General features: G+C 48.0%; 1 protein-coding gene across 1 annotated transcript in view; it reads left to right on the top strand.

Annotated features, from left to right (window-relative positions):
- Positions 1-6,789: 6,789 nt before the first annotated feature.
- LOC311225722 (uncharacterized protein) overlaps positions 6,790-27,349 on the top strand; it is a gene marked incomplete at its 3' end in the record, with an annotated part of 96,676 nt that continues 76,116 nt past the window's right edge. Inside the window, exon 1 of the mRNA XM_084311116.1 lies at positions 6,790-6,905. Coding sequence (XP_084167242.1) covers positions 6,807-6,905 — 99 coding nt within the window. The 5' untranslated portion in view covers positions 6,790-6,806. The remainder of the gene's footprint in view (positions 6,906-27,349) is intronic.

A 27,349-nucleotide genomic window follows, 5' to 3' on the forward strand; every position in this document is an offset into this window, starting at 1 on the left:
TGATCAAGGATTTCTCGGATAGATTTACCTCCATATTGCGCAAAAATCAAAACACAAAACTGTCTGAAATGGAAACGCTTTACTCAACGCTTTTTAATTCTTTAAAATACAACAACTCTACTAGACTAGATAACCAAGTTAACATTCTAAAGACAGAGATCAAAGCAATGTACAGACAAAAATCGGAATTGCAAATACGCAGCACTAGACAACAGCAGTACTTCCAAGGTTCTAAACCTAGTCACCTATTAGCCATGCGACTAAGAATTAATGCAAAATTTGCAGATATAACTGCCATTAGGAAACAACAAGCTCTAGTAACAGAACCCAAAATAATAAACGATACATTCAAAGAATTCTACTCCGATTTATATAACTCAGAAACGACCTTTGATCAAGACAAATTAGACACATATCTTAATCAAATTACTCTCCCTAAACTTACGGATGAAGACGCTAAACAGTTAGAAGTACCGATCACATTAGAAGAACTCAAGAAGGCCATATCCGGAATGAAAAACGGCAAAGCTCCGGGAATTGACGGTATCCCATCAGAAATGTACATTTCTTGCTGGGACATATTTGGACCCTTATTACTAAATATGATCTTATACTCAGTCAAAGAGGGAAGCTTCATTGAACACCAAAATACCGCACTCATTTCAGTTCTTCACAAAAAAGACAAAGACCCCACTGAATGCGGTAGTTACCGTCCTTTAAGCCTCCTCGGAACCGATGTCAAACTGTACTCTAAGATATTAGCCATCAGATTGCAAAAGCATATGACGTCTTTAGTTCATACGGACCAAACAGGCTTCATAAAAGGTCGCCTGATCAATGATAACATAAGGCGAATACTGCACGTACTAGATACAGACAAAGAGGACATCACACCTAAGGCGATACTATCCCTGGATGCTATGAAAGCATTTGACAGGTTGGAATGGTCGTTTCTATGGGCAGTATTGGAAAGGATGGGGTTAGGAAAAGGTTTCATTGATATGATTAAAGTACTATACAAGGACCCATCGGCCAGGATTACAACAGGCACATTCATCTCCGATATCTTTCCGGTATCGCGCTCAGCCAGACAAGGTTGCCCTCTTAGTCCCGGACTATTCAATCTATCATTAGAACCTTTAGCACAATTTATAAGACAATCCCAACACATAGAACCAATAGTAATCAAGGGCACACATCATAAAATTAGTTTATATGCGGACGACGTAATATTGTTCATGCAAAACCCCAACAACACATTGCCGCTTATACTCAAGTTGATAGAGAACTTTGGTGATTTATCGGGATTTAAAATAAATTGGCCTAAGTCGGCTTTTCTTCCTCTTAACACCAGTGCAAAAAAAGAGACAACCCTCCCAGGTGCGATACCCATGGTCAAACATTTCAGATGCTTGGGTGTGGAAATATTTCCCACCATAAGACAAACGGTGAAGCACAATTACACAAAAATACAGAACAAAATCAAGGACGACCTGGACAGGTGGGCAAAACTTAAAAACTCAGTACAGGCAAGGGTATCAATAGTTAAGATGGATGTATTACCAAGAATCAATTTCTTCAGCTCAATGCTTCCGTTACCTCCTCCAGAGGGCTACTGGAAAAGATTACAAACCTCCACATACAAATTTATTTGGAATAACAAACCACCTCGCATAAAAAGATCCACCGCACAGAGAAGTAAAGCAGACGGTGGCATGGCAGTCCCAGATTTTTTACAATATTTTAATGCCTTCACATTAAGACCATTGAAGAAGATATGGTTTGACCCCGAGGCTTTGGTATCTTGGAGAAAATTAGAAGAAAACATAGTAGCCCCACAGAGATTGAAAGACATAGCATACACTAAACTTTCAATCAAGCATTGTGAGCGAGAATTTGGCCCAATAATAACCCATGCAATCAGGACATGGCGGGAAACACAAAGGAAATTTCCTAACCATCAAGTATGGCATAATCACACTCCCATATTCAATAACAATGCTCTCTTAATGGGAAAACGACCTATAAGATTCCCTGTATGGGAAGAAAGAGGCATACACTCATTAGGGGATATTTTTAATAACAAGGGCCTCTGTAGTTATGTCGAAATATGCATAAAGTTTAACCTCACCGAGTCCACATGGCTTTTTTACATACAGTTACGACTTTGTATGAGATCTCACGGTGTTCCATTACACATACCAATTGAACACCACAGATACCACAAATTTTTCTATGAAAGAGATACATTGGGAGGTTTTGTATCAGGTTTTTATTATCAATTACTAACGTCCTCGTACGAAACCCTTCAACTAGACAATGTCTGGAGGAGGGATATACCAGACCTGGAAAATGACTTTGATTGGCAAGGAGCCTGGGCAAATGTCCGACTTACATCAAGGAACCCGGATCATCAACAAATCAATCTGAACTATATTCACAGGACATACTTGACTCCTATAAGGCTGTGCAAAATGGGGCTTATACAAGACTCCAAATGCTCCCAATGTACAAATGGGGACGAAGGAACATTTATGCACATGTATTGGGACTGCCCACCAGTTAAGGCATTCTGGAAAGATGTGTCCCAACAATTATCAATACTCGTATTTTGGAATATACCTGTACACCCCGCGATATTGCTATTGAATGATGTTTTTGAGTTTGCAGTGAACCCACAACTAAAAAGATTGGTTTTATCGGGTATCACAGTAGCTAAAAAACTGATTGCATCACGTTGGTTTCAACCGGAAAAAATGTGCCGGAAAGTGTGGTTTCTTACATATCTTGATGTGATATATCAAGAAATATCAACAGCAAGAATTCTGGGGCTCAATGAATCCAAAATGTTAATGTGGTTAGAAGTGGTGGAGAGAATAAAAGCTAGCCTATAATGGTGATGTCTGGTTAGGAGTGAGGGATAATGGAGGTACTATCCAAGAGGGGGTCCGGGAGGGGGGGATTTGAGCTGGAGCATATGTGTGTAGGGTTTTAGAAAATAGGTATTAGGGGTATATTATATACTAACATTTATATAATTGTAACTTCGCTGGATATACACGGTATATGGTTAAAATGTTATTATTGACTATTTTTGTTTTATCCTGTTTCTGTACTTGCATATATTTTAACCACCTTTACTGAAAGTTTCATTATACATTGTGTGTTGAGTACTGACTTTTAATAAGTTTTGTTTTGCAATAATAAAAAAAATTAAAAAAATAAAAAATAAAACCAGGGGGTCGATAAATTAAAATACAATAAAATGGGTCGGTGTACCCAACTTTGGTGATTAAAAGTTCAAAGGAGCTGTGTGTATTAATAGAGTGCACAGCCCTGGAGGAAAAACAGTTCTTGTGCACCAGCGCTAAGCCGCCTCCTACGCGACTGGTGGTGGCATTTGACCGGGGGGGTCTGGGGGCACAGGTAAAAGAGAAGTTTGGCGGACACAGTTCATTTAAAAATACATATTCATCTGACCTTTGCCATGTTTCTGAGAGACAGAAAAAGTCCAAAGGGTGGGGAAGGGATACAAAGATTACAATGTACACTAAACATAAATTAAATAATGAAGTGAAGACTTAACCCCGTCCTGCTGGCGAGACCTAACCCCGTCCTGCTGATCAGACAATCCGCCCAGGGTTCCAGCCTGTGGCTCTGTGCGACTCCCCGGGTCACTGATGTCCGGCAGTGCAGATGACGCGCTGCCACTCAGGACTGGAGAGCATTTCATGGACCTATTGACAATGGAACGAGCAGCCTCAATGCTCGCTGAATATGACCATGGAGAGGACGGTCCCTGGATCTTTTAAAGGACATATCTTTGAAGAGGTGTGGCAGCGTTGGAGGCCCCGGGACTCATCCTGGTCGCGCCGGGTCACGGTTCAACCCGGTGTCTGCCGGGTCACGGTTCAACCCCGGTGTCTGCCGGGTCACGGTTCAACCCGGTGTCTGCCGGGTCACGGTTCATCCCGGTGTCTGCCGGGTCACGGTTCAACCCGGTGTCTGCCGGGTCACAGTTCAACCCGGTGTCTGCCGGGTCACAGGCGAGCGTCGCTCGTACAATATATTCTGTTAACCCGAAGGGCCCTGTGCGTTTCTGGGGGGAAATGCCAGGGCGGACCGGACGCCACAGGGGCTCCTGAGTCCTCCCCTCCCTCCCCACTCGGCCATCGAGGTGCTGTTTATTAGCAGTCAGGCACAGGTCGAGCCTTGCTCTTGTTACCTGTCGGCCTGGGTTAAGGGAGCAGCCTTCTGTTTTGGGGTGGTTGTCTCCCTGGTATGCCGGTGGCGGATTCGACCCCGACCCCACGAGAGTATGCCCCCGCATGATTATGATGTCTGCCAATTGTGTCAAACTCTTTCTCTGAACCCCGTCCCCGCGAGACACAGGCTTACTGGCGGGTTCAGGGTTTGTGGGAGTGGGAGCGGTAACACAAGCTTATGCTTCGCATACGCTTCCCTTGTAGCGAGCGGGACGCGCGGTGGGGTAGACGCAGGTCCTTTTCCCCCACCTTTTTTCGCACAGTCGGTGTCCTGTTGTCATGACAGATATGATCAGTTATAAACAAGAAATATATAGACTCTAGTGAAACATATGACTCATAACAGCTTTATAATCAAAAGGCATTATAAAGAATTATGATATTATCTGATGCGATTATAAAGCGCATTCATAATCTATTAATACATTGTCTGACAATATTATAATGTCATCACTGGTAGTGCCTGAGAGAGAGAGAGAGAGAGAGAGAGAGAGAGAGAGAGAGAGAGAGAGAGAGAGAGAGAGAGAGAGAGAGCTTGATAAAGTATATCCACTCCACTGTCCAGACTGTGTTGATGTCAATCCATGTCCACACTGCATCCATATATAATATAGCTTCTTGTTGTTAGCCAACAAGTACTGTGTGAGTGACGAGCTGTGTCTCTTTGCCCAGAGAGCAGCACTGTAATAAGGCTTAGGAAGCAGACAGGCAGTGCACACTTCCTGTTTTTGTGTAGGGCCTGTGGGATATTTGTGGATATCCTGAAGAAGAATGTTCTCAGTCAACCGAGGTTTGGATAATAACAAGGTTTATTAACCAAACAGATAGAAATATACATAGTACATAGAGAGAATGGCTGAGGGCTTCGCCCCAGGTGATCAGCTGAAATGACCCAGGTAAAAGACCTGGTACGTTGTTGGGAGGAGCATTATAAATTATAGTTAAAGGGGGGGGGGGGGGGGTCCCATTTGATAGGTCAAATGGGGGGGGGGGGGACACAGGATTGGGGAGAGGGGGGGGGGACACAGGATTGGGGAGAAAGGGGAGGGGAATGTCTTTACATGAGAGAGTTGGGGAATCGTTCTATTATTCCACAGGTTGCTTTATTCTGTCATGTGATATTCATCCAGAATGTCCCTTTAGGCTGCCTTCCTCTGTCATGTGACTTTCATCCAGAATGTCCCTTTAGGCTGCTTTATTCTGTCATGTGACTTTCATCCAGAATGTCCCATTAGGTTGCCTTCCTCTGTCATGTGACTTTCATCCAGAATGTCCCTTTAGGCTGACTTCCGCTAACATGTGACATTCATCCAGAATGTCCCTTTAGGCTGCCTTCCTCTGTCATGTGACTTTCATCCAGAATGTCCCTTTAGGCTGCTTTATTCTGTTATGTGACTTTCATCCAGAATGTCCCTTTAGGCTGCTTGAAGCCTTTTTACAACGCATCGCCGTTTCCGGGTTCCCGTTTTGCGCTCTGATTGGCCAGGTCATGTGACATGAGCGCCAATCGTGGGACGGCAAGTTTCTACACTAGTTAAGCTTAGGCACTCTTCGAAGTTGGTTAAGGTTAGAGTTTGTCTTAGAGCGTGACGGCAAGTTATTTCGCCGGTTAAGCTTAGGCACTAATTTCGAAGTTGGTTAAGGTTAGAGTTTGTCTTAGAGCATGGCGATAGAACGGCAGGTAGTTTGCAGACTGTTCGACGCGGAAATGGGCAAACACGCTATTGGGCGCACATGTCACATGACCTGGCCAATTAGAGCGCCGGAAACGCGGATGCGTTGTAAAAAGGCCACACGCCTTTAGGCTGCCTTCCTCTATCATGTGACCAGAATGTCCCTGGAGTCTCTCCATCCTACTTCCTGGAACACAATCTTGTTCCTCTGCCAGGAAAAACTTTTCCTTTAGTGTTACCATAGAAATCCCTAAGTCAGCACTGTCTCACACACACAGGGTATAGTTTGGTTTTATTGTGTGTGTGTGTGTGTGTGTGTGTGTGTGTGTGTGTGTGTGTGTGTGTGTGTGTGTGTGTGCGTGCGTGGGCGCACATGTGTGTGTGTGTGTGTGTGTGAAGAATTTTCGCTGAGTCACATCCTCTCTGAGACAAGTCCACAGTCCACACCAGGCTACGTCCCATTAAGGCTCAACACCACCCTCCCTCAAAGTCACCTTGTCTCGAACCCTTTCCTTGTGCCCTAGCTCCATCACATTCTCAGTAATCATAGTCTAATATCTATAAGATAATATGAATCCTCCAACTAGACACATACGGTCTAGTTTCCTCAGGTGTAGGAGGCGAGGAGGAGGACGAGGAGACATAGAAGGGGTTTGGTTTCAGAATGGAACGCACACTGTATAAACATCTTTCACAATATCCACAATATCTTGGCCCCTTGGAGGCAGGAAGTGAAGGGAGGGAGGGAGGAAGGAATTGGAATGACTGCAACAAGAAGAGGCACATCTGGGACACAGTGTACCTTGAGGAGCGAGAAGAAGTACGATTAGTCTTAACAGCGGTTAAGCGGTTGTCCACGGGTCAGGACATGGCCAAAAACAGCAGCACCAATCGGGGCCAAAGGGAAGATGCCAAGACACTGCCAGGAGGGCCCCAGCCCGCCACCCGCACCAGGAACCCCATATCGGTGAGTGTTACCCAGTCTACAGGGAATACTGTAAAGAAATACAAAAAAACTAAACAAGATAAAGTCTTTAGCATGGTTTTCAAAGTTTCCATTCCTCACTTACAGTAAGTGCATGGCAGCAGGTGAACTGACATGATGACAGTGCAGATAAAAGACAGATTATAGCACATATTTTGGTCAGATTAGACAGTATAGGTATCGGTAGGGATGCACCAATACTGATACTAGCATGGAATATCGGTCAGATACCAGACTAAAGTTGAGATGTTCTTAAAGACCAAAAGTGACATGTTCATATAGGCTACAATATAAGAGACACGTGGCAGCAAGATAATACTGCAATAATATTACTAACTATAAACGCATTCGGTATTCAGTGCAATGATGTTAAAATGTTAGTAAATCACAATGCTTGTGTTAATAACCACACTGGACTGATCTAAATGTTAGTAACCAGTTAATAATATAGCCGCAAGCGGTGATATTCAAGCCAATATTGATCATTAGGATTGCAAAATAACTTCACACACACAGTTCAGCAGTGTTATGAAACATGTCCTGCACGTTTTGTAATGTTTCGATAAAGAAACGTTGATTTATAGTCCGATTTGTATTATGCCATGCCCATCTTTTAGCATTGTAAATGAAAACCACGCAAATTTAAACCACACCACCTGTGTGGGACTGAAAACTAGTTTCCAGTCTGACTGGTTATTGCTACTGGATTATGATTATGATAAATTCCACCTGCATGGCCCCCATACTTTCTTAACCGGTTGGTTCTGAATTCTCTTCACACCCTGATATAGACTGTGTCTAACTTGACAACATAAACATTCTAAATGGTTCCTTGCAGGGCTTGGATCACAGCCTAGTTAAGGCTTGTTTGTTGCAACCATTCTTCATTGCACACTGATGAAGGATGGTCGAAAACGTTTTGTGCATATTAAAACAAACGTTCTGTATCGTATGGCTCCGCTCGGCGTCACTACTGCACTGTACCTCGCTTGTGCACGCGCACTGAATAAAAATTCCACAATGTACCTTTACATCCCAATATTCGTCTGACCACACCCCTATCAGCTTACCTCATAAGCAGGTGTGTGCCCACCTACTCGCCTCCTTCTTCACTTTCACCACAAGGAAGTGCCTTCGGTAGATCCCCACTTGACGAGGTTGCTAGTTGAAGAAAGTTGAGACGTGTTTACATTGTGCTTATTTTTTTCTTCTCTCATAAATATTCAAGAGAAAAATCGAAGTCATAATGTCTACCTCGGAGAGTCGTAGACCCACTCTTCACCAGCGGTTCTCCATTCCCGCCTCCGTCGTGCTTTCTGGTGCGGGGCTGTTGCCACTTTCGTGGTTGCCAGCCAAGCCCGGGAGGCAGCCGATGGGTAGTTTGCCTCTCCGAGGAGCCGGTGCACCGGTGCCGTCGCCCCGGCGATGGCCTGGTCCCGGCTCTGGTTCCTCTGCTTCCGGGGAATCGTCCGTTCTTGAGCGGCCGGTTCCTTTGGTCCCGGAGGATTTGCGACGCAAACTTTTCGCGTCTGCTCGTTCACGTCGCAAGATGGTGTCCTGCAGACGCGAACGGCCTGGGTTTGGGGAATTGCTGGAGACCAGCGAGGATGCGTCGGTCTCTGCATGCCCTATGGAAACAGAGGATTACATGGTAGAGTCGGACAGATTTTTGTTTGAAGGCCCAGTGGAGGCGAGTATCCCACCCGTCCAGGTAACACTGGAGGGGGGTGAAATGTCTCCTTGGGGCGCCTTGTTCGAGGATGTCGGGGAACCACCTCGGCCTCATCGGCAGGATGCCCTGCTATCAGCCACATCAGACTGTGGCTCCTCAACCGGTCGAAGCCTGCTGCATGTGAGGGATGCGGGTTCGGTGGAGGAAGGTCTGCAGGGGGAACTGCAGGCTTTGTTCCCCGAGCTCATGGCAGTAGCGGCCGCTGCAAACGGCGTGCCGCTGCCGCAGCCATTGCCTGCTCCTGCCCCCGATGATCTCATAGGTCCTCTCTGGCAGCGTCGCCCGGTGAGAGGGGTGGACGTTGTCTACCCATTTTTCCCCTCAATGGGGGCCTATGTTCGTCGGGGCCAGGTGGTGTCTCACATCATGGGCCTTACTCCCGCCTACGTACCAGTTACGCGGGTGGCGGGGTTGGTTGAAGGTATGAGAGAGGGTGTGCCACGGCTTGATAGGCCGATGGCCGCTCTCCTCTGTCCGGATGTGGTGTGGGAACCGTTATGCAAGCCGGTTCTCCAGGGAAACTCGGCTAGGCGATTGGCGTATTGGAGTGACCAGTCGTTCGTCGCGGGTACACAGTCGCTGGCTGCTGCGTCTAATGTCGCACAGCTGGCTAGATTTGTATCTGGGATAATGACGGGCGGCACGGAGCTGACCGCGGTACAACATGATCAGCTCACCCAGGCGGCAGGAGCTGTCCTGCATCTGACTCAGGTGCAGGCCATAGCCGCTGGGAAAGTGCGCGCCCTGGCTACTCTGATCCACCGCCACCTTTGGCTGGAGCAGGCCCGTGTGCCAGAGAAGAAGAGAGACCCTCTTCTGACGGCCAACCTCTCCGATGCTGGACTGTTCGGGAAGGCCCTGCAGCTGATGACCTCAACATGCAGAGAGATGGCAGAGGAGAGATCCGTTCTCCAACCCCATTTTCCGCCTCCCGTCCTCGCCGGTGGAGTCAGAAGGCTTCCACGACGTCGAGCTACCTCCGCCGTGCCTACCACTGCCTCCGCCGCCACTGCTGGCCCGTCAAAGAAGGCCAGGAGGAGAGACGGTGCTACTGCTGCAGCCGGCCCATCTACGACCGGAGGAGACGGTAGGGATCGACGAGACCAGCAACCGATTGCCTACCGTCCCTCCGGGGCTTCTCGGGTGGCAAAGCCCGAGCGGCTCGAGGCAGCAGACGCCGCTAAATACAGTGACTTTTTCCCCTGTGGTCCCCTCTGTACCCCTCCCCGGCCCTCTCATATATTATTGTTGCCTAAATAAAAAGTATCCTTAAAGGGGGACTGTATTTTTTGGCTAAACAAACTGTGTTTCTTCACCTAAACATATGATGAGGTTGCGAAATGTGAATCTGCATTTGTATACATTGAGGGATGAGTTACGTTCGTGTTATGAGATTAAGCAAGGTCTGCAGCATACACTCAGTTATAGAAAGGTTTCTATCTTGGCCTGACGCTCCACATGCAGGTAGAAGCTGGTTGTATGATCTGTTGCTTACACACAAAGTAATGTTGATCCACAACACTGTTGTGTTAGTTGCAGTAATACTCGTATACACATGTTCCATGGCCTAGCCGTTATACTCTCTGTTTTTCTATGTACAACATGGAATGCGGGTGTAGGATTCACACACACACACGACTTGGTTTTGTTGTAAACCCTGTTCACAGTCTGTGGGTAGCGTGCATTGTATTAGCTTGCGCTATGCATTAGCATTCTACCAAAGGTCTCATATGCTACAATTGTTATTGTGTGTAGGGGGAAGGGTTTTTGTGAGGGGGTGCCGAATAAACCCCTCCTTCCCACTTGATTGGTCAAGGGGGTTTTCTCATCTCCTGTTGGGCCAGTCAGGGCCAAGCCGTTCAATGCCTTGGCTGGGGAGGGGGGGGGGGGGGGAAAGGGTTGTCCTGACGCGGCTCCTATTACAAACAGGAGTTGTGTGCGGGGTTTCCCCCCGTCATAGCATACGAGTACGTTGCTATGACGACGGCTTCCGTGAGTTAGATCTTTACGTAAGGTCTGTGGTGTCAAAGTGTCGGGTTAGAGCGTAGGACTTACGGGTCTGCTACGCTCGATTTTATGTGTAACTTGAGTCAGTTGGTCACGTGACTCACAGTTGCCATGTCTTTTTCATGCTACGACTCATGTGGGAAGGCTTTCTGGGGAATTTCGGTCTAAACCCTCTAAGTAAGGGGTGACTGGATGTAAAAATATAAACAGTTTTTACTCCCGGCAGTGTAGACTGGGATTCATGCTGTTGGTGCTTCCTTCTTTTTTATTAAAAAGAGTTGGGGTTAGGAAGCATCACACCCCTCTTGTCGTTCCCCTGGGCGCCTTGGGGATTCAATGACAGGTCTAAATAGCCTGTTTATTGATGTGGTTGTGTCCCGATGCACGCATAGTGCTAGCTTGGGGTGTTCTGTTGAACATCAGGCGACTGACTGGCACGCCTTGGTTGCTTGGGGTTAAAACAGCATTTTTATAAAGCAACTGGGATGGAGGTTTTTCCTCTTCCGACGACCTGTGTTGGTTGTCGACGGATTCTCGTTCATATCTGGGGGATGATGACGGAATGGATCTGAACATATGTAGAGGGGTCTCACGCCCTGGGGGTGGGCCACCGGGCACGGTTCGCACCGAATGGCTGGGTGGCGCCTTCTTTTCATGTTTTAAGATCAACACGCATATCTGCCCCTTCTCCTGGAGTAGGCATGTCGGCGTGGTTAGGGCACGGGACTGGTTCTGGTCACGCTGGTCCGGATCAGTTAAACCCGTTGTCCGCCGGGGATGCAGATCTGCAGTTCTGGTACCCTAAGGGACTTGGGCTTTTTTCAGGGGGAAAAATGCCAGGTCGGTCCGGGTGTCACAGGGTTAGGCGCTATGGAGACCCTTGTTGGGTACATTTTGTACTCCGCACTGTCGTAATGGCTTACGGCCATGCCAACCGGTACACGCCCGATCTCGTCGGATCTCGGCCGCTACGCAGGTTGGTCCTGGTTAGTACTTGGTTGGGAGACCGCCTGGGAATACCAAGTACGGTGTGCTTGGGGCTGGTTCTCCGTTCTTTCGCTCTTCTCTCACGCATGGCGAAGAGGGGCCTGTTGGGGTGGTCTTTGACCTCCTCTGGTGACCCTGTGCTTCCCGTATCGCCGGGCCCGGTCCGAAGTAATGTTTCGTCGACCCGTAGGCCTGGGATAACCCTGTTGGAAACTGAAACACTTGTCCTGCGGTAGTATGCCCGCAGGTATGTTTAGAGTTTTTCTTGAGGGGTTATAGGACCAACCACAGCATAGGGTAACGACAGGGTGGTTGGTTCTCTGGTGTGTTGGAGCAGAGTCAACTCCCGGTGTAGCTAAGGGGCTACACAACCCGGACTGTATTGATATGTTAGATTAAACCACTAATGCATAATACTAATTAGCCAGACAGTATAGGTACACAAAATGGCGGACACTCCATTAACTGCGCGGGGACATGGATACAAGTTGAACAAGCATTTTAATAGTAATAGCAACATACATATTCTATAAACACAGCTCTCCTTTAATAACGGAATGTCAGGGGCAACAACGTCAGAGGTAACGATAGTATTTAACTACTAGTACTCGACCATCGAAGCGTGGAGTGGATTGAGAAGAAGCACGTCGAACAGGGAAAAGCAAGATGGTGGATGGAGACGGTTGGATGATAGCTAGTTAGCTCCGTTTGTACTTAAAGCTAACCCGCAGAAAGTCTTCAATACGTCTTGTAGATCCAGGACGTTGCTGAGTTCAACTATAACGATACGTTACTTCGCTCACACAAGTCACTATACCGTGCCAATAGTGGCTCGACAATATTATAGTTGTATCAATGTTTTTTCTATGACTCGGCCACTGCACATAAAAAATACTATTAGGACATACTTTTCGATGTTACTCATTGTACACTCAACACCAGTCTATGACTCAACCTAAAACCTCACAGCAGATTGGAGGAGTGGTCAAATTTACTAGTTGGAATTGTAAGGGCTTAAATCAGCCAATCAAACGTAGTAAAGTACTGGGGCATCTTCAGAATTTGGGGGTTCATATAGCTTTCCTTCAGGAAACTCATTTCAAGCTATCTGATTATACCAGACTACGTAAACGATGGGTTGGCCAAGTGTACCACTCATCATTTCAGAGCAGAGCTAGAGGTGTGGCAATTTTAATCCACAAATCAATAAATTATATTTGCTCAGATGTTCTCTCTGACCCAAATGGTAGATTTGTGCTGGTAACTGGAAAGCTCTGTGGCACCCCAGTGATTATGCTTAATATATACGGCCCTAACTGGGACAATAGCTAATTTTTTAGATCTGTGTTCTCTTCGATACCTGACCTCTCCACACATTATCTGATATTAGGAGGGGACTTCAATTGCTGGCTTAATCCATCATTGGATCGCTCATCTACCAGAAATGCAGTACTTTCAAGCTCTGCTAAAACCATTCAATCTTTTATGGAAGAGTTTTCACTTTCAGACCCTTGGTGTTTTCACAACCCATCTAGCAGAGCATATATACTCATTCTTCTCTCATGTTCATCACACCTTCACTCGTATTGATTATTTCTTGATCGACAATAGGCTCATCTCATCAGTATTATCTTGCTCATATGATACTATTGTCATATCGGACCACTCTCCAGTTCTAATGGAACTGCAAATTAGGGGATGTGATAACACCCGACCACCCTGGCGACTGAATACTAGTTTGTTATCGAATGAAGATTTTGTTACTTTTATTTCCAAGCAGATAGATTTTTTTTTGGATATCAATAAGACGCCTGGGATCTCAGCTTCCTTACTATGGGAGACACTGAAGGCATACTTAAGGGGGGAAATTATTTCTTACTGCACTTATGAGACTAGAGCCAGAAAGAAGAAATTAGATAATTTAACCAAACAGATCACTCAGATTGACAACGTTTACTCTATCGCTCCATCACCTGATTTATATAAGGAACGCCTATTGTTACAAGCAGAATTCGATACTCTGACTACCACCCATACCGAAAAATTACTATTCAAATCCAGATACAATTACTATGAACACAGAGATAAGGCGAATAAACTATTAGCTCATCAATTAAGACAGGCATCAGCTTCGCATCAAATACCACAAATCCAAACTCCAACAGGCAGAACTACAGATCCCAAAGAAATTAATGAACAATTTAAAAACTTCTACTCATCTCTCTATGCTGCAGAACAACCCACTGACCCGTCTGCCTTTAGCAACTTTTTTGACTCTCTTGATATTCCTAAAGTTGACACCGACTCAGCGGTGAAACTGGAGGAGCCTATCACAATAGAGGAGATTAAAGAGGCTGCTCACAACATGCAGGCAGGTAAATGCCCAGGCCCCGATGGTTACCCAATCGAATTCTATAGGAAGTTTTTTGGCAAATTGGCGCCACTTCTTATTGATATGTACAATGAATCCTTCTGCTGTTTTAAATTGCCCCATACACTCACTCAGGCCACAATTTCCTTAATCTTGAAGAAGAACAGAGACCCTCTCCTATGTGGGAGCTACCGTCCTATAAGTTTGCTATCCGTGGATTTAAAGCTTCTTTCCAAACTACTATCTATGCGCTTAGAATCGGTACTACCCTCTATTATTTCCCCAGATCAGACTGGATTCATAAAAAAACTGTACTCTTCTTTTAACACTAGACGGCTTCTTAATATCATGTATAATCCCTCTTCTTCCTCAATATCAGAAGCTGTGATCTCACTAGATGCCGAGAAGGCTTTTGACCGGGTGGAGTGGAGCTACCTATTCTACACCATGGAGAGATTTGGCTTGGGTAAAACATTTATCACCTGGGTGAAACTGCTTTATACCTCCCCTATAGCCTCAGTCAGAACCAACAACACACATTCTGAATATTTCCCTCTCTTTCGCTCTACTCGGCAAGGCTGCAATTTGAGTCCCTTATTATTTAATATCGCAATAGAACCATTGGCCATTGCTCTCAGATCAAATCCTAACATAACTGGTATTCATAGGTTTGGCATCGAACAGAAGACTTCACTTTATGCGGATGACTTGCTTTTATATGTATCGAATCTCTCTGTCTCTATTCCAGCTGCCCTTGATGTTTTCAGTTCATTCTGTGAAATATCAGGATATAAACTAAACTTAGATAAAAGTGAGCTATTCCCTCTGAATGCTGAAGGTCGAAATGACCCCTTACATACTTTGCCCTTTAAAATCTCCCCACTTGGCTTCACATATCTTGGCATTCGTTTCACAGACAAATTTAAGGATTTATTTAAATTTAACTTCTCCCCTTTGTTAAGCAAACTGCATAACGACTTTGAACGATGGTCGCTATTACCCCTGTCCTTAACGGCACAAGTCAACTCAGTTAAAATGAACTCCCTGCCAAAATTCTCATACCTTTTTCAATGTTTACCCATCTTTCTCACACAAGCATTCTTCCAGAAAATTGACAGTTTGGTGTCGCAGTTCATCTGGAATAGGAGAGTCCCTAGGCTTGGTAAAGCCCTCCTACAAAGACCAAAGCCTCTGGGAGGGATGGCTCTGCCCAATTTTAAATTCTATTATTGGGCAGCCAACTTTAGAGCACTACAACATTGGGCAAGGTTTGAAGACACACCCTCATCCCCTGTATGGTTGCTTTTGGAATCCTCTTCTTCCAGCCCTGCCTCACTGGCTGCTCTGGCTCACGCACCTCTACCTTTTCCCACCTCTCCCTACTCTAAAAATATCATTGTCAAATCAACACTCAGGATATGGAACCAGTTCAGACGACATTTTGGTTTACAATCTTTCTCTTTACTAGCTCCAATTACAGCTAACCCTGTTTCCCCCCCCTCTGTGATGGATAGAGCTTTTCTCTCCTGGTCCCCTCTTGGCATTAGAACGTTCAGTGATTTATATATAGAAAATATTTTTGCAACAACTGTCTGACAAGTTCTCTCTTTCGAGGTCACATTTCTTCAGATACTTGCAAGTCCGCAGTTTTGTACGTAATATCAACCCACAGTTCCCCAAACTCCCAGAAGCCACTCCTATTGACACTTTACTAAAGCCTACACTGGTCACAAAGGGTATTATATCTGTCCTGTATGGCTTGATTTCCTCACTGCGTCCTACCTCATTAGAAAAGATCAGGAGGAGATGGGAGGAGGACCTGGGTGAGGACATCACAGAAGACCTGTGGGAGGATATTCTACACCGGGTCCACTCCTCTTCAATTTGTGCCAGGCACGGACTGATCCAATGTAAAATTGTTCACCGTTCACACTTTACTAAAGTCAGGCTAGCCAAGATCTATGGCAACATTGATCCCACCTGTGACAGATGCCACCGTGCCCCTGCTACACATAGTCACATGTTTTGGTCCTGCCCTTCCCTGCATAACTTTTGGTCTGAAATATTTGAAACTATCTCAAATAGTATTGAGATCCCAATCAGCCCGACTGCCATAACTGCTTGCTTTGGTGTCTCTATCTCCCCTACTACTCTGTCTCTGCCACGATATAAAGCTGACCTGGTGGCATTTGTTACTCTCCTGGCTAGACGTCTCATTTTACTGCATTGGAAGTCACCCACTCCTCCATCTCACTCTATGTGGCTCAGGGATATTTTGCACTTCCTTAAGATGGAGAAAATAACGTGTGTCATAAGGGGTTCTACAGCTAGATTTTATAAAACATGGGGTCGTTTCTTTACCTATGTTGGGGAACAAGGCTCAATCGACCCCCCATAAATAATGCTCACTCCTAACCTAGCACAGTCCAGTCGAGTGACATATCTACTTGTGCAAATGTAACCGATGTCTACCTTCTCATAAAAAAAAATAAAAAAAAAATAAAATGTGATCCATTCCTCTATTCCTGCTGTACAGTGCTTGTCCTGAGTGTTCATATCTGTTTAATTGACTGTATGTCCGAAAACAATATCTATATTTATTTTGTGGTCTCTTTTTTGTATACTCTTTTTAGTCTATATATTCAACAGACCTATACTTTGACTACTTATACGTAGCCATGTGCAACATGTATATTATTTACATTCAACAGACCTATATTTTGTTTATTTATACATAGCTTTGTGCAATAGGTATATTGTTTATCCAACAGACTTATATTTTGACTAACTATATGTACCTTTGTGCAATATGTATATTGTCTACATTCAACAGACCTATATTTTGACTACTTATATGTAGATATGTGCAATGCGTCTGGCATATATGTGTACAATTTGACCTTGTGCTGATCTCATATTGCAACGAAAAAACTTCAATAAAAATAGTTTTGAAGAAAAAAGAAGAAAAAAAAATATTATAGTTGTATCTAATTAGCCGTTCGGCTCTCTATAACGATACTTTCAGTCTGTGTACAACTGCACCAAACGTCTTCTCCACAACACACTCTGTAGCTGGTTACCTGTGGACTGGTTCTGCTCACCCACACAGAACAGTATACTCTCTCAGGACTTGCCTGGGCATGTTTCGAACATGTCTACAGGGGGCGCGCGCTGGCGCCTACGGCGTTAAGAATGGAACATATACAAAAGGCGAATGATAAATACTGGCACGTAAAACAGATGACGTGAAGATATATATCTTATATATATAAACAATATATAAGTTATACAAAATAATAAACGCAGACTTTCAGTGTTAATCTGGACCTTCAGAACAGCCGCCCCCTAATTAGTCTGAACCTAATTAGCAAATAAATTTGGGGCACAGATTAATATTAAGGGTCAAGTCAATTTCTCCATAATGGGCTATGGGAAGTTGGAAGTAATCTATAAAGTCGGTGGGTTATCGTCGTCGTCAGGGGGGTCAGGGAACGCAGGAAGCTCTATCAACTTAGCTACTGGTCTGGTATAAGTCCGCCCTTGTACGATGACCTCTGCCGCTCTGACCTTCCCATTCGAACCATTGATCACTCTGCTCACACGGCCGGCTGGCCACGTAGCTCGTGGGTAGTGACTGGTCTATGATCATCACGACGGTCCCCACGGTCAGGTTGTCCCTGTCTTTCACCCATTTCTGACGGGCTTGAATGGAGGGTAAGTAGTGTAGGAGGAAGCGGGCCCAAAACTGGTCGGCCAGTACTTGGCTGTGTCTCCACATCCTCCGTCCGTTCATCTCGTCCTGTCTGTACACCGTCTGAGGAAGGGCAGGGTCCAGCCGCCCCATCAAGAGGTAGTTTGGGGTGATGGGGTCGATGTCAGCGACGTCGCTTGAAACATAGCCGAGGGGCTTGGAGTTCAGGACTCCCTCAATCTCGGTGAGGACCGTAGCCAGGACTTCATCGCCCACTGTCTGGGCTCCAAGTACGGTGTACATAGCAGTCTTTATTGATCGGACCTCTCTCTCCCACGTTCCCCCGAAATGGGGGGCATTCGGAGGATTGAACTGGAAGGTGACCTGAGCAGGAGCGAGGCGGATCTTGAGTTCTTCTCATGTTCAGGAAGCTCGCTCTCAGTTCCGTGTCTCCTCCTCGGAAGTTTGTCCCTTGGTCTGACAATAGCACTGATGGGGTCCCTCTCCTCGCTTGGAACCTCCGAAATGACATGAGGAACGAGTCTGTACTCATTGACTGGAGGAGCTCAATGTGAACAGCTCTGGTGGTCATGCATTTATACACTATACCCCACCTCTTCTCTGTTCCTCTTCCTCTCTTGACGTTGAATGGGCCGAAGCAGTCCACGCCCGTGGAATGGAAGGCCTGCTCGCCGAGTCAGAGGCGGCAGGGAGGCAGGTCTGCCATCTTCGGGATAATAGGCTGCGCCCTCCACTTGCGACAGGTCGGGCAAGTTCGTTGGAATCGGCGTACAGCTTCTCTCCCTTGGAGTATCCAGAAGCGCCGTCGGATCTCCGCAAAGACTCGCTCGGTCCCCGCGTGGCACACCACCTCGTCGTATTTCTGAATGATCAGATCTGTTATCCTGTGTCGGCTGCTTAGGATGATGGGATGCTTAACATCCTCGGCCAAGTCCGGAGCCCGTCTCAACCGACTGCCCACCCTGATGAGGCCCTGGGCGTCGATTTCTGGGGCCAATGTGAGGAGTCGACTGTCTGAGGGGACTGGCTTTGCCCTTATCAGACACTCCATTTCCTCTGGGAAAGAGTCTCTCTGCGCCCTCTGCAGCATAAGGAGTTCCGCTTCCTTGTATGCAGGTGCATCGAGTTCTGTGGTGAGGGGGGGGTCCGGGTGGTGCCATAGGAATGTCCTTTTCTGGGCACTCTCCAGAGTTTGACAGTCGTCTAGGTCCGGGCCCGTTGGAGCCGGGGCTTGACTCAGCCCGCAGAACATGGACCCTTTTATTTCTGACTCGTCTTGGTTTGCCTCACGCGGTGTGGAGATAGGCCACTTCTCCTCCGGGAGCTTGAGGAATTCTGGGCCGTCACTGTATGAGTTAGGACGGGTGAGGTCGGCTAGGGACATCCCCCGTGTGATGACATCCGCCGGGTTCTGCTTGGTGTCAACATATCTCCAACATGCCGCTCCTACCAGGTCTTGGATTTCGGTTACTCGGACTCCGACGAAAACTTTGTACCGACAGGAGGCGGACTGGATCCAGGTGATCACGGTCATGGAGTCTGACCATAGGATGATCTCACGCACCGGTATGGTGAGTTCACTTTGCACCATTTTGGCGAGTTGCGCGCCTACCAGAGCTGCGCAGAGCTCTAGTCGCGGGATCGACTGCTGCTTGCGAGGAGCTATCCTCGAGCGGGCCAGGACGAAGGCTACGTGGACTTCTCCTCCCTCTTCTCGAGCTCTCAGGTAGGCCACTGATCCGTACGCCACTTCAGAGGCGTCGCTGAAGACGTGCAGGTCTATCTGACACGTCTCCAGTCGCACTGTAGGGGGGAAGTAACTCCGCGGGATGGCCACCTCGCGGAGTAAGACAAGTTCATCCTCCCACTCTCTCCATGTGGTGGCTAGGTGCTCGGGTATGGGGTCGTCCCAGCCCTGCTCCTTGGCCCACAGTTCTCTCACCAGCATCTTCGCCCGGGTGGTGTAGGGGAGGATACACCCCATTGGGTCGTACTGGCTGGCGAGTGTTCGGTACACACTCCGCCGAGTGGTCAGTCTAGTCGTGGACGTCTCCTGATCCGTCCTCAGAGGTGTGTGTCGGTAATGAAGCGAGTCCGTCTTGAAGCGCCAGACGAGGCCCAAAGTCATCTCTTGCGCTTCGCCTGGGGTGTGCGCCATCCAGGTCTCGCTGCTCGCGGCCTTAGTCTCTGGAGGGAGGTGCCGGAGAACTTGAGGGTCGCTACTGGCCCACTGTCGGAGGTCGAATCCACCTTTGGCTAACGAAGCCCGTAGCTTCAGTAGGATGCTCTCTTCTTCTGGCGTGGATACGCTCTGTAGACAGTTGTCCACGTAGAAACTTCGTTCAACGCTGTGTCGGACATCATCGTCAGCTCCGGGGTCTGTGGCCACGTGATTCTGTAACGCGAACGTGGCGCAGCACGGGCTGCAGGTGGTGCCGAAGGGGAGTACCTCCCATTGGTATATCGAGGGTTGTTCGTCGTCGAGCCTCTCCCTCCACAGAAACCTCAGTAAAGGCTTGTCTTCCTCCATCAGTCGAACTTGTAGGAACATCCCCGCTGATGGCCACTTTGTCCTGACGAAAGCGTATCAGAACGCCGAGGAGGGAGGGTCCGAGTGTCGGGCCTGGCAGTAGTAGGTTATTCAGATTCTGCTGTCCAATCTGATAACTGCAATTGAACACAATGCGGTTCTTTCCGTTGTGGGTGACCTTGTGGTGGGGCACGTACCAGGACTCTGTCGTCCCTTCTGCCTCGTGGTCATCGATTTTCTTTATGTGGCCGGCCGTTACCAGCTTCTCAATCTCGGCGCGATAGATTGTTGCTTGTGGGGGATCCTTGGCGAGGCGCCGCTCAGTGCTCTGTAGGTAGTGGTGCGTCGCTCCCTTAGGCACATGCAGAGTGGGCATCCCTTCCCGCCTCAAGAGTGGGGTTGCGTATCTTAGCACTCCGTCGACATCGACCCTCGTAGTCTTCTGCTCTAGTAGAGCGATGGCATACTTGTCCTCCTTGGACCGAACCATCTTGCGTTCGTTCTTGAATGGCAGTGCGTCTAGTGTCCATAGCCTCTCAACGTGCTGTAGGAGAGTGTTGTCTGTGTCGCTCGCCTTGGTGTAAAGGCAGCGTGTGGACGTTGGTCGGCTGGAAGGCCTGGAGAGGGGGCCCTGGAGCGCCCACCCCAGTTGGGTCTTAACCGCGGCTGGGCATCCTCTGGGTCCGATGTGGACCGTATCAGTTGGGACAATGAGGTCCGCGTGGTCGGAGCCAATGAGTAGGGTCGGTGTAGCGCCGCTGATGAGCGGTATGGGCAGTTGGCGTAGGTGGTCGTACTTTTCCCTCAGCTGTGGGATGGGGTAATCGTAGCGTGACAAACCTATGTCGTAGCTCGTGAACGCCTTGCTGATGCTGTACCAGCAAGGGGGACCGTGCTGGAGAGCCGCACTCAGAGCAAGCTGCTGGCCATCATGGGCAATACCAACCACCCTCTCCACCATACCCTGGTGGGGCAGAGCAGCAGTCGCAGCAGACGGCTCATCTCCCTGCACTCACAGACTGAGCGGCACAGGAGGTCCTTTGTCCCCACAGCCATCAGACTGTACAACAGCGTATTATAGTGCGGGGGACCTGACCTCTGACCCACACACCTGTTTTTACCTGTTTTTACCTGTTTTTACACCTGTTTTTACACCTGTTTTTACACCTGTTTTTACACCTGTTTTTATACACCTGCTTTTATCTAATCACGCTCATATTTAATATTGATGGGTATGATCTAATTGAATTTCATCATGTACTTATTTTTTATTCATGATGCAGACATAACGTGCAATAACTGTATGGGAACGGTCAATGTCTGTATACTATGTGAGCTGCGAGATACCCTGAATTTCCCCAAGGGGATTAATAAAGTATCTATCTATCTATCTATCTATCTATCTATCTATCTATCTATCTATCTATCTATCTATCTATCTATCTATCTATCTATCTATCTATCTATCTATCTATCTATCTATCTATCTATCTATCTATCTATCTATCTATCTATCTATCTATCTATCGATCGATCGATCGATCGATCGATCGATCGATCGATCGATCTATCTATCTATCTATCTATCTATCTATCTATCTATCTATCTATCTATCTATCTATCTATCTATCTATCTATCTATCTATCTATCTATCTATCTATCTATCTATCTATCTATCTATCTATCTATCTATCTATCTATCTATCTATCTATCTATCTACCGCTTCTCAGGCTGGTTGATCGCTGCAATGGTGAACGAGACGTTTTCACCTTTGATTGTCTTTAAGTCTCGACGAATGGTACGGAGGGTCATGGTCTCCTCTGGGCCCCGCAGGTCCAACTGGGTCGCGGCGGAGGCGAGGAGGAGTGTCTTCTCCAACCCGTCGTTGAGGACGGCGTAGGTGTCGAGTACCTTGTCCCCGTGACTGAGGAGTACTCGTACCACCTTGAGGAGCACCCTGGAGCTCCCACTCTTCGCGGGGTCGATGTAGAGTACTTCTGCTCTCGAGTTGCTTTATGGAGCTGGGTTTCGCTTGTTGCTCTCGTGCAGTGCTTCGAGGTGAGCGCCGTCACACTTGCCACACTTCTTCTTAAGGCGGCATTCTGCTGCCATGTGGCCGTGCGCGCAGTGGAAGCAGCAGCGGTTAGCTTTAATCCACTGACTTACTTCGACGGTGGTCAGTTTCTTGAATGCGTCGCACTGTGACAGCCAGTGTTCGTTGTCGCAGTATTGACATGCGATCTTCCATTTCTCCTTGGCGGGGGGGTTGTGACTCTTCTGCCGTGACACCGACTCGGCCTGGTGCATCACTGTGATGGGCCTGCTTTGGTCTTTAGCCCTCCTCTGTCCCTCTTTAAAGTTCGAGCCGCCCCATGCGAAGGTGTCGATTCTTAGGCTGCTAACCTCCCTGGCTAGGAAGTCAGCAAGATCCAGCAGTGACTGTTCTGGTCCATTCGGGTCACGGTAGTTTCGTTGCCGCCGAAAGCGTTCTTGGCGGAATGGGGGGAGCTTCTCCAATATGCGCTCCACGTTGGAGTTGGCGTACAGCTCGTACATCCCCTTCTCTCGCTGGGACCCGAGCATCCCTACTAGGGACTGTACTTTGACAGATAGGTCGTCCAGGGCTCGGTTGTCTCTAGCCGGGGGGAGACGTTCGATCTCACGTATCTCCTGAATGACATAGTCCCATGTACGTCCGTAACGTCCGTCGAGGGCCGCCAGGGCGTCAGAATAGGGAGTTTGTGAATTGGAGTATGCCAGCGCAATGTTGTGAGCTCTAGTTACCTTGAGATGCTTAAGGAGAATGGCGTACTTGTATGGCTCGTCCTGTACTCCTGACATGATTGTCTCTAGGCACATACGCAGCTCGGTATACTGCGCTCGGTCTTCTCTTGTGAAGTCTGGGAATGTGGGTGTCCCAATGTAGGGTGCCATGGATGGCTGTGACACTGACGCACGTGGGGGGAGAGGCATCCGCGGCGAGTCTCCCTGTACGTTGGGTCGTTGGTTCGTGCTGGGCGGGAACCAGGGGCTGGGTTCCCAGGCACTATTCCTCTGTGCCGTCTGGTGCTCGAACTCCCCACTGGGACGTGTTGGGGGTTCATAACGCAGCGTGTCGGGACTGAGACCGGGGCTGCGCTGAGCCTCCTGGTCTGAGATGGAGTAGTGCGGGTGGGCTTTCTGTCCTCCCTCGTCCACCGTCAGGCTTTGTAGTCGCTCGGCTAGCTGCTCTGCAACGTAAGCAGGTTCTTCCCGTAGGCGGGGTCCCGTGTAGCTTTGTCGGGGAGGGGAGGGTGCCATCGACCCTTGTCGTGATGATCTCCGGGAGCTCCGGGTGGAAGAGTGGGGGGTCACCTTCTGGAGCGCTTGCTCCATCATTTGTGCTTGTAGGCGGTCTCGTTCTGCCTCACGCTGCGCATTGACGCGGTCTCGCTCCATGTTTTCTTCAGCCTGGAGGCGTCTCTCTTCCAATCTGATGGTCATCGTGGCGTCAGCCTGGAGGCGACTCTCTTCCAGTCTGAGGTGTTCGCTTTCACTCTCTCGTTGCGCCTGGAGGCGTCTCTCTTCCACTCTGAAATGTTCACGCTCACTTTCTCATTGCGCCTGGAGGCGTCTCTCTTCCACTCTGAAATGTTCACGCTCGCTTTCTCGTTGCGCCTAGAGGCGATCCCTTTCCGCCGAATCGGTTATCGTGGCGATCAGGACTTGCGCTAGCTTCTGGTCGGCCTCGCTTGGGGATGACGCTGATGATGGTGATTTGGAATTGGCAGGGCTTGGCGGTGACCTGGTCTCCTCACGCGCTCCGAGGTCCATCTCGGAGGCGCTGTACTTTGTCTTCTCCCGCGCTCCGAGGTCCATCTCGGGGGCACGGTACTCTTTACTTTGATGCGCTCCGAGGTCCATCTCGGGGGCGCGGCGTTCTTTACTTTCATGCGCTCCGAGGTCCATCTCGGGGGCGCGGCGTTCTATGGGTATAGTCAAGTCATGCCCCGCTTGTCCCCCCCCGTAAGCTAAGTCAGTTTCACTTAAACTAGCTTGGGTCTCTACATCTGGGGTTGACAGGTCGATAAGGTTGGGCATACTTGAGCTACCAATGTTATCCTTGCTTAGCGTTCTCGTAGATAAGCTAGGAGGTAAATCTACAGCGTAGCCCTCCAAGTGGTGAGGGGGCTGACGCTGGCGCCTAGGGCGCTCTAATGGGGGAGAGCTGATTGGAGAGTGTCCGCCGCTGGCCATATTATCACTAATATTATTTGTATTATTACTGATACCATCCGGCTTGAAGGACCAATTGTAGCTAAGGGGCTACACAACCCGGACTGTATTGATATGTTAGATTAAACCACTAATGCATAATACTAATTAGCCAGACAGTATAGGTACACAAAATGGCGGACACTCCATTAACTGCGCGGGGACAGGGATACAAGTTGAACAAGCATTTTAATAGTAATAGTGTAACTGAGGGGTACAATTCCCTGACTGTATTACTAGATATGATACTTACTACCACTACCTTTGTACTTAATATTCGGCCACCCAGTACACGGCATAAATATATTATCATGAACACTCTCACGTAGATGAAACGGATCCAACACAAATGTACGAATTAGAAACAGGTCTTTATTTCCTACACAGCGATGGTGTGTAGAATAAGCACTTAATCACTTAATTACATTTATGAATTGAAATAGTATGCACTTTTATGGCAAGGAGTATTCGTCGGTATATCAATAGAAAATGTCCAATCTCTGAAGGCGCAGGTGGTAAATATACGACCTGGAATAGTTAAGGAATAACAGCAATGATACTTTAATGATTATAGGCTGGATACACTAGAGGGGGTTAATCCGGTCGCTTGTAAGCCGACAGGAGTAGGAGGGGGGGGGGGGTAGAATCCAGCTGCCTCGTCCGGCCAAGGGTATCCCAGGAGAACCCACTGTAGTGCCGTTCAATGCGCCGGCGATCCTTGGACCACAGATGAAAGCAGGTGGACTCTTTGTGGGCCGGCTCTCTCCGGTCCACGGGGGAGAGATGTGGAGAGACCTCGTCTTGCAGAGCGTCTCCTCACCTTCCGTCCTCTCCAGGGGGGGGGGTTCCAACACACGGTAGTGTCGGGGGTCTTTATCCATAGAATAATCAAAGTATCCAAAGCATAATCCGTGCCTGGGAAGGCGGGCTGTCGTCGGTAGAATAATCCGGTATACAGGTCCACTCGCTCGTCGGCTCTGGGGCTCCTCGGGTGCAGCTTCACATCGGGTCAACCACCCTGGGTAAGCAGCCAGTTCTCTGCCCGAAACGATGGGGTACTGACTACGGTAGTATTCTCACCGCACGAAGCACTATATATTAACAGACTATTATTAGCTTAATAGACTACGTCCAACTCGACGATATAGTGCCAAATATGACTATTCAAATATTAATATACACGATGTCTCAATACCGATGGTAGGCCGAACTTGGCCTTACTCCCACACGTGGCATCGCGGGGAGGCTTTACGTCTGTGACTCTATTGGAGGGTAAGAAACTGGACTGAAAAGAAAGTCCTACTTTAGTAGCGTAGTATATATACGCACTATGAACAAATAGTCCCATTAGTGGTGCGGTAGCCAAATTCCTACGCGGAACTAGGACTTGTTCGTACATGTCGAGCGGTACGTTTGAACTGGGTCTGAGGGGTATGGCAGCCTGGCACCAAGGTCTCGACCAATAGTAGAATGGAGACTATTATGGGATGTTCAGTAGGCTAGAATGGATATTCAATGCATATTGTACAAGGAATATACAAGGGATATCAGGGAATATTAGAGAATATACAAATACAATTAAATATATATATATAAATAAATATATATATTCGGTTTAATCTGGCCCTTCACAACAGCCACCCCCTGAATAGGTCCCAGACCTAATCAGTTAAACGGAGACAGATTAATCGCGTTGTCTATTTACACATAAGGGTTTGCTGTAGGGGTCAGTCAACTTCACAAAGTCATAGGGTTGTAGGGTCATGGTCATCATCGATTGTGTCTGGGAGTCGAGGCAGTTCTATGAGCCTTGCCACGGGACGGGTGTAAGTGCGACCCTGGACGAGCACTTCAGCTGCTCGGACCTTGCCGTCGGCACCGGTGATCACTTTGCTTACGCGGCCGGCCGGCCACATAGCTCTGGGCAGTGATTGATCAATAATCATGACGACTGTTCCTTCTGTCAAATTGTCTCTCTCCTTTACCCACTTCTGACGGGTCTGTAGAGACGGTAGGTAGTGCAGTAGGAAACTGTTCCAAAACTTGTCGGCTAATACTTGGCTGTACCTCCACATTCGTCGGCCGTTCGCTTCTTCAGGCCGGTACATTGTCTGGGGTAATGTGGGATCTAGCCGCCCCATCAGGAGTGTGTTGGGGGTAACTGGGTCGATATCCGCCACATCACTGGAGACATATCCGAGGGGCTTCGAGTTAAGTACTCCCTCAATCTCCGTGAGGACTGTCATTAGGACTTCTTCCGCCACAGTCTGGGCCCCAAGTACTGCGTACAGGGCTGTCTTTATGGAGCGCACTTCTCGTTCCCAAGTGCCACCGAAGTGGGGTGCGTTTGGGGGGTTGAATTGGAAATCAACCTGTGCTGGAGCGAGGTGGGTCTTAAGTTCTGGGCCCATAGCTTGGAAGCTCTCTCTCAGCTCTCTTTCGCCGCCTTTAAAGTTTGTCCCATGATCGGACAATAGGGTAGACGGTCTTCCTTTCCGTGATATGAATCTACGGAAGGCCATAAGGAATGAGTCTGTGCTCATGGTCGGGAGAAGCTCGATGTGTATCGCTCTGGTGGTCATGCATTTGAATACAATACCCCACCGCTTCTCGGTTCCTCTTCCTTTCTTTATGTGCAGCGGGCCAAAGCAGTCCATACCCGTTGAGTGGAATGGCTTGTCACCGATTCGGAGGTGACATGGAGGAAGGTCAGCCATCCTTGGTATGCTGGGCTGCGCGCGCCACTTGCGGCAGTCTAGACATGTTCGTTGGAAGCGTCGTACCGCCTCTCTTCCTTGTAGGATCCAGTAACGACGTCTGATTTCCGCGA

Source organism: Notolepis coatsorum (assembly GCF_963971535.1).
Source record: "Notolepis coatsorum genome assembly, chromosome: 3".
Taxonomy (NCBI): domain Eukaryota; kingdom Metazoa; phylum Chordata; class Actinopteri; order Aulopiformes; family Paralepididae; genus Notolepis; species Notolepis coatsorum.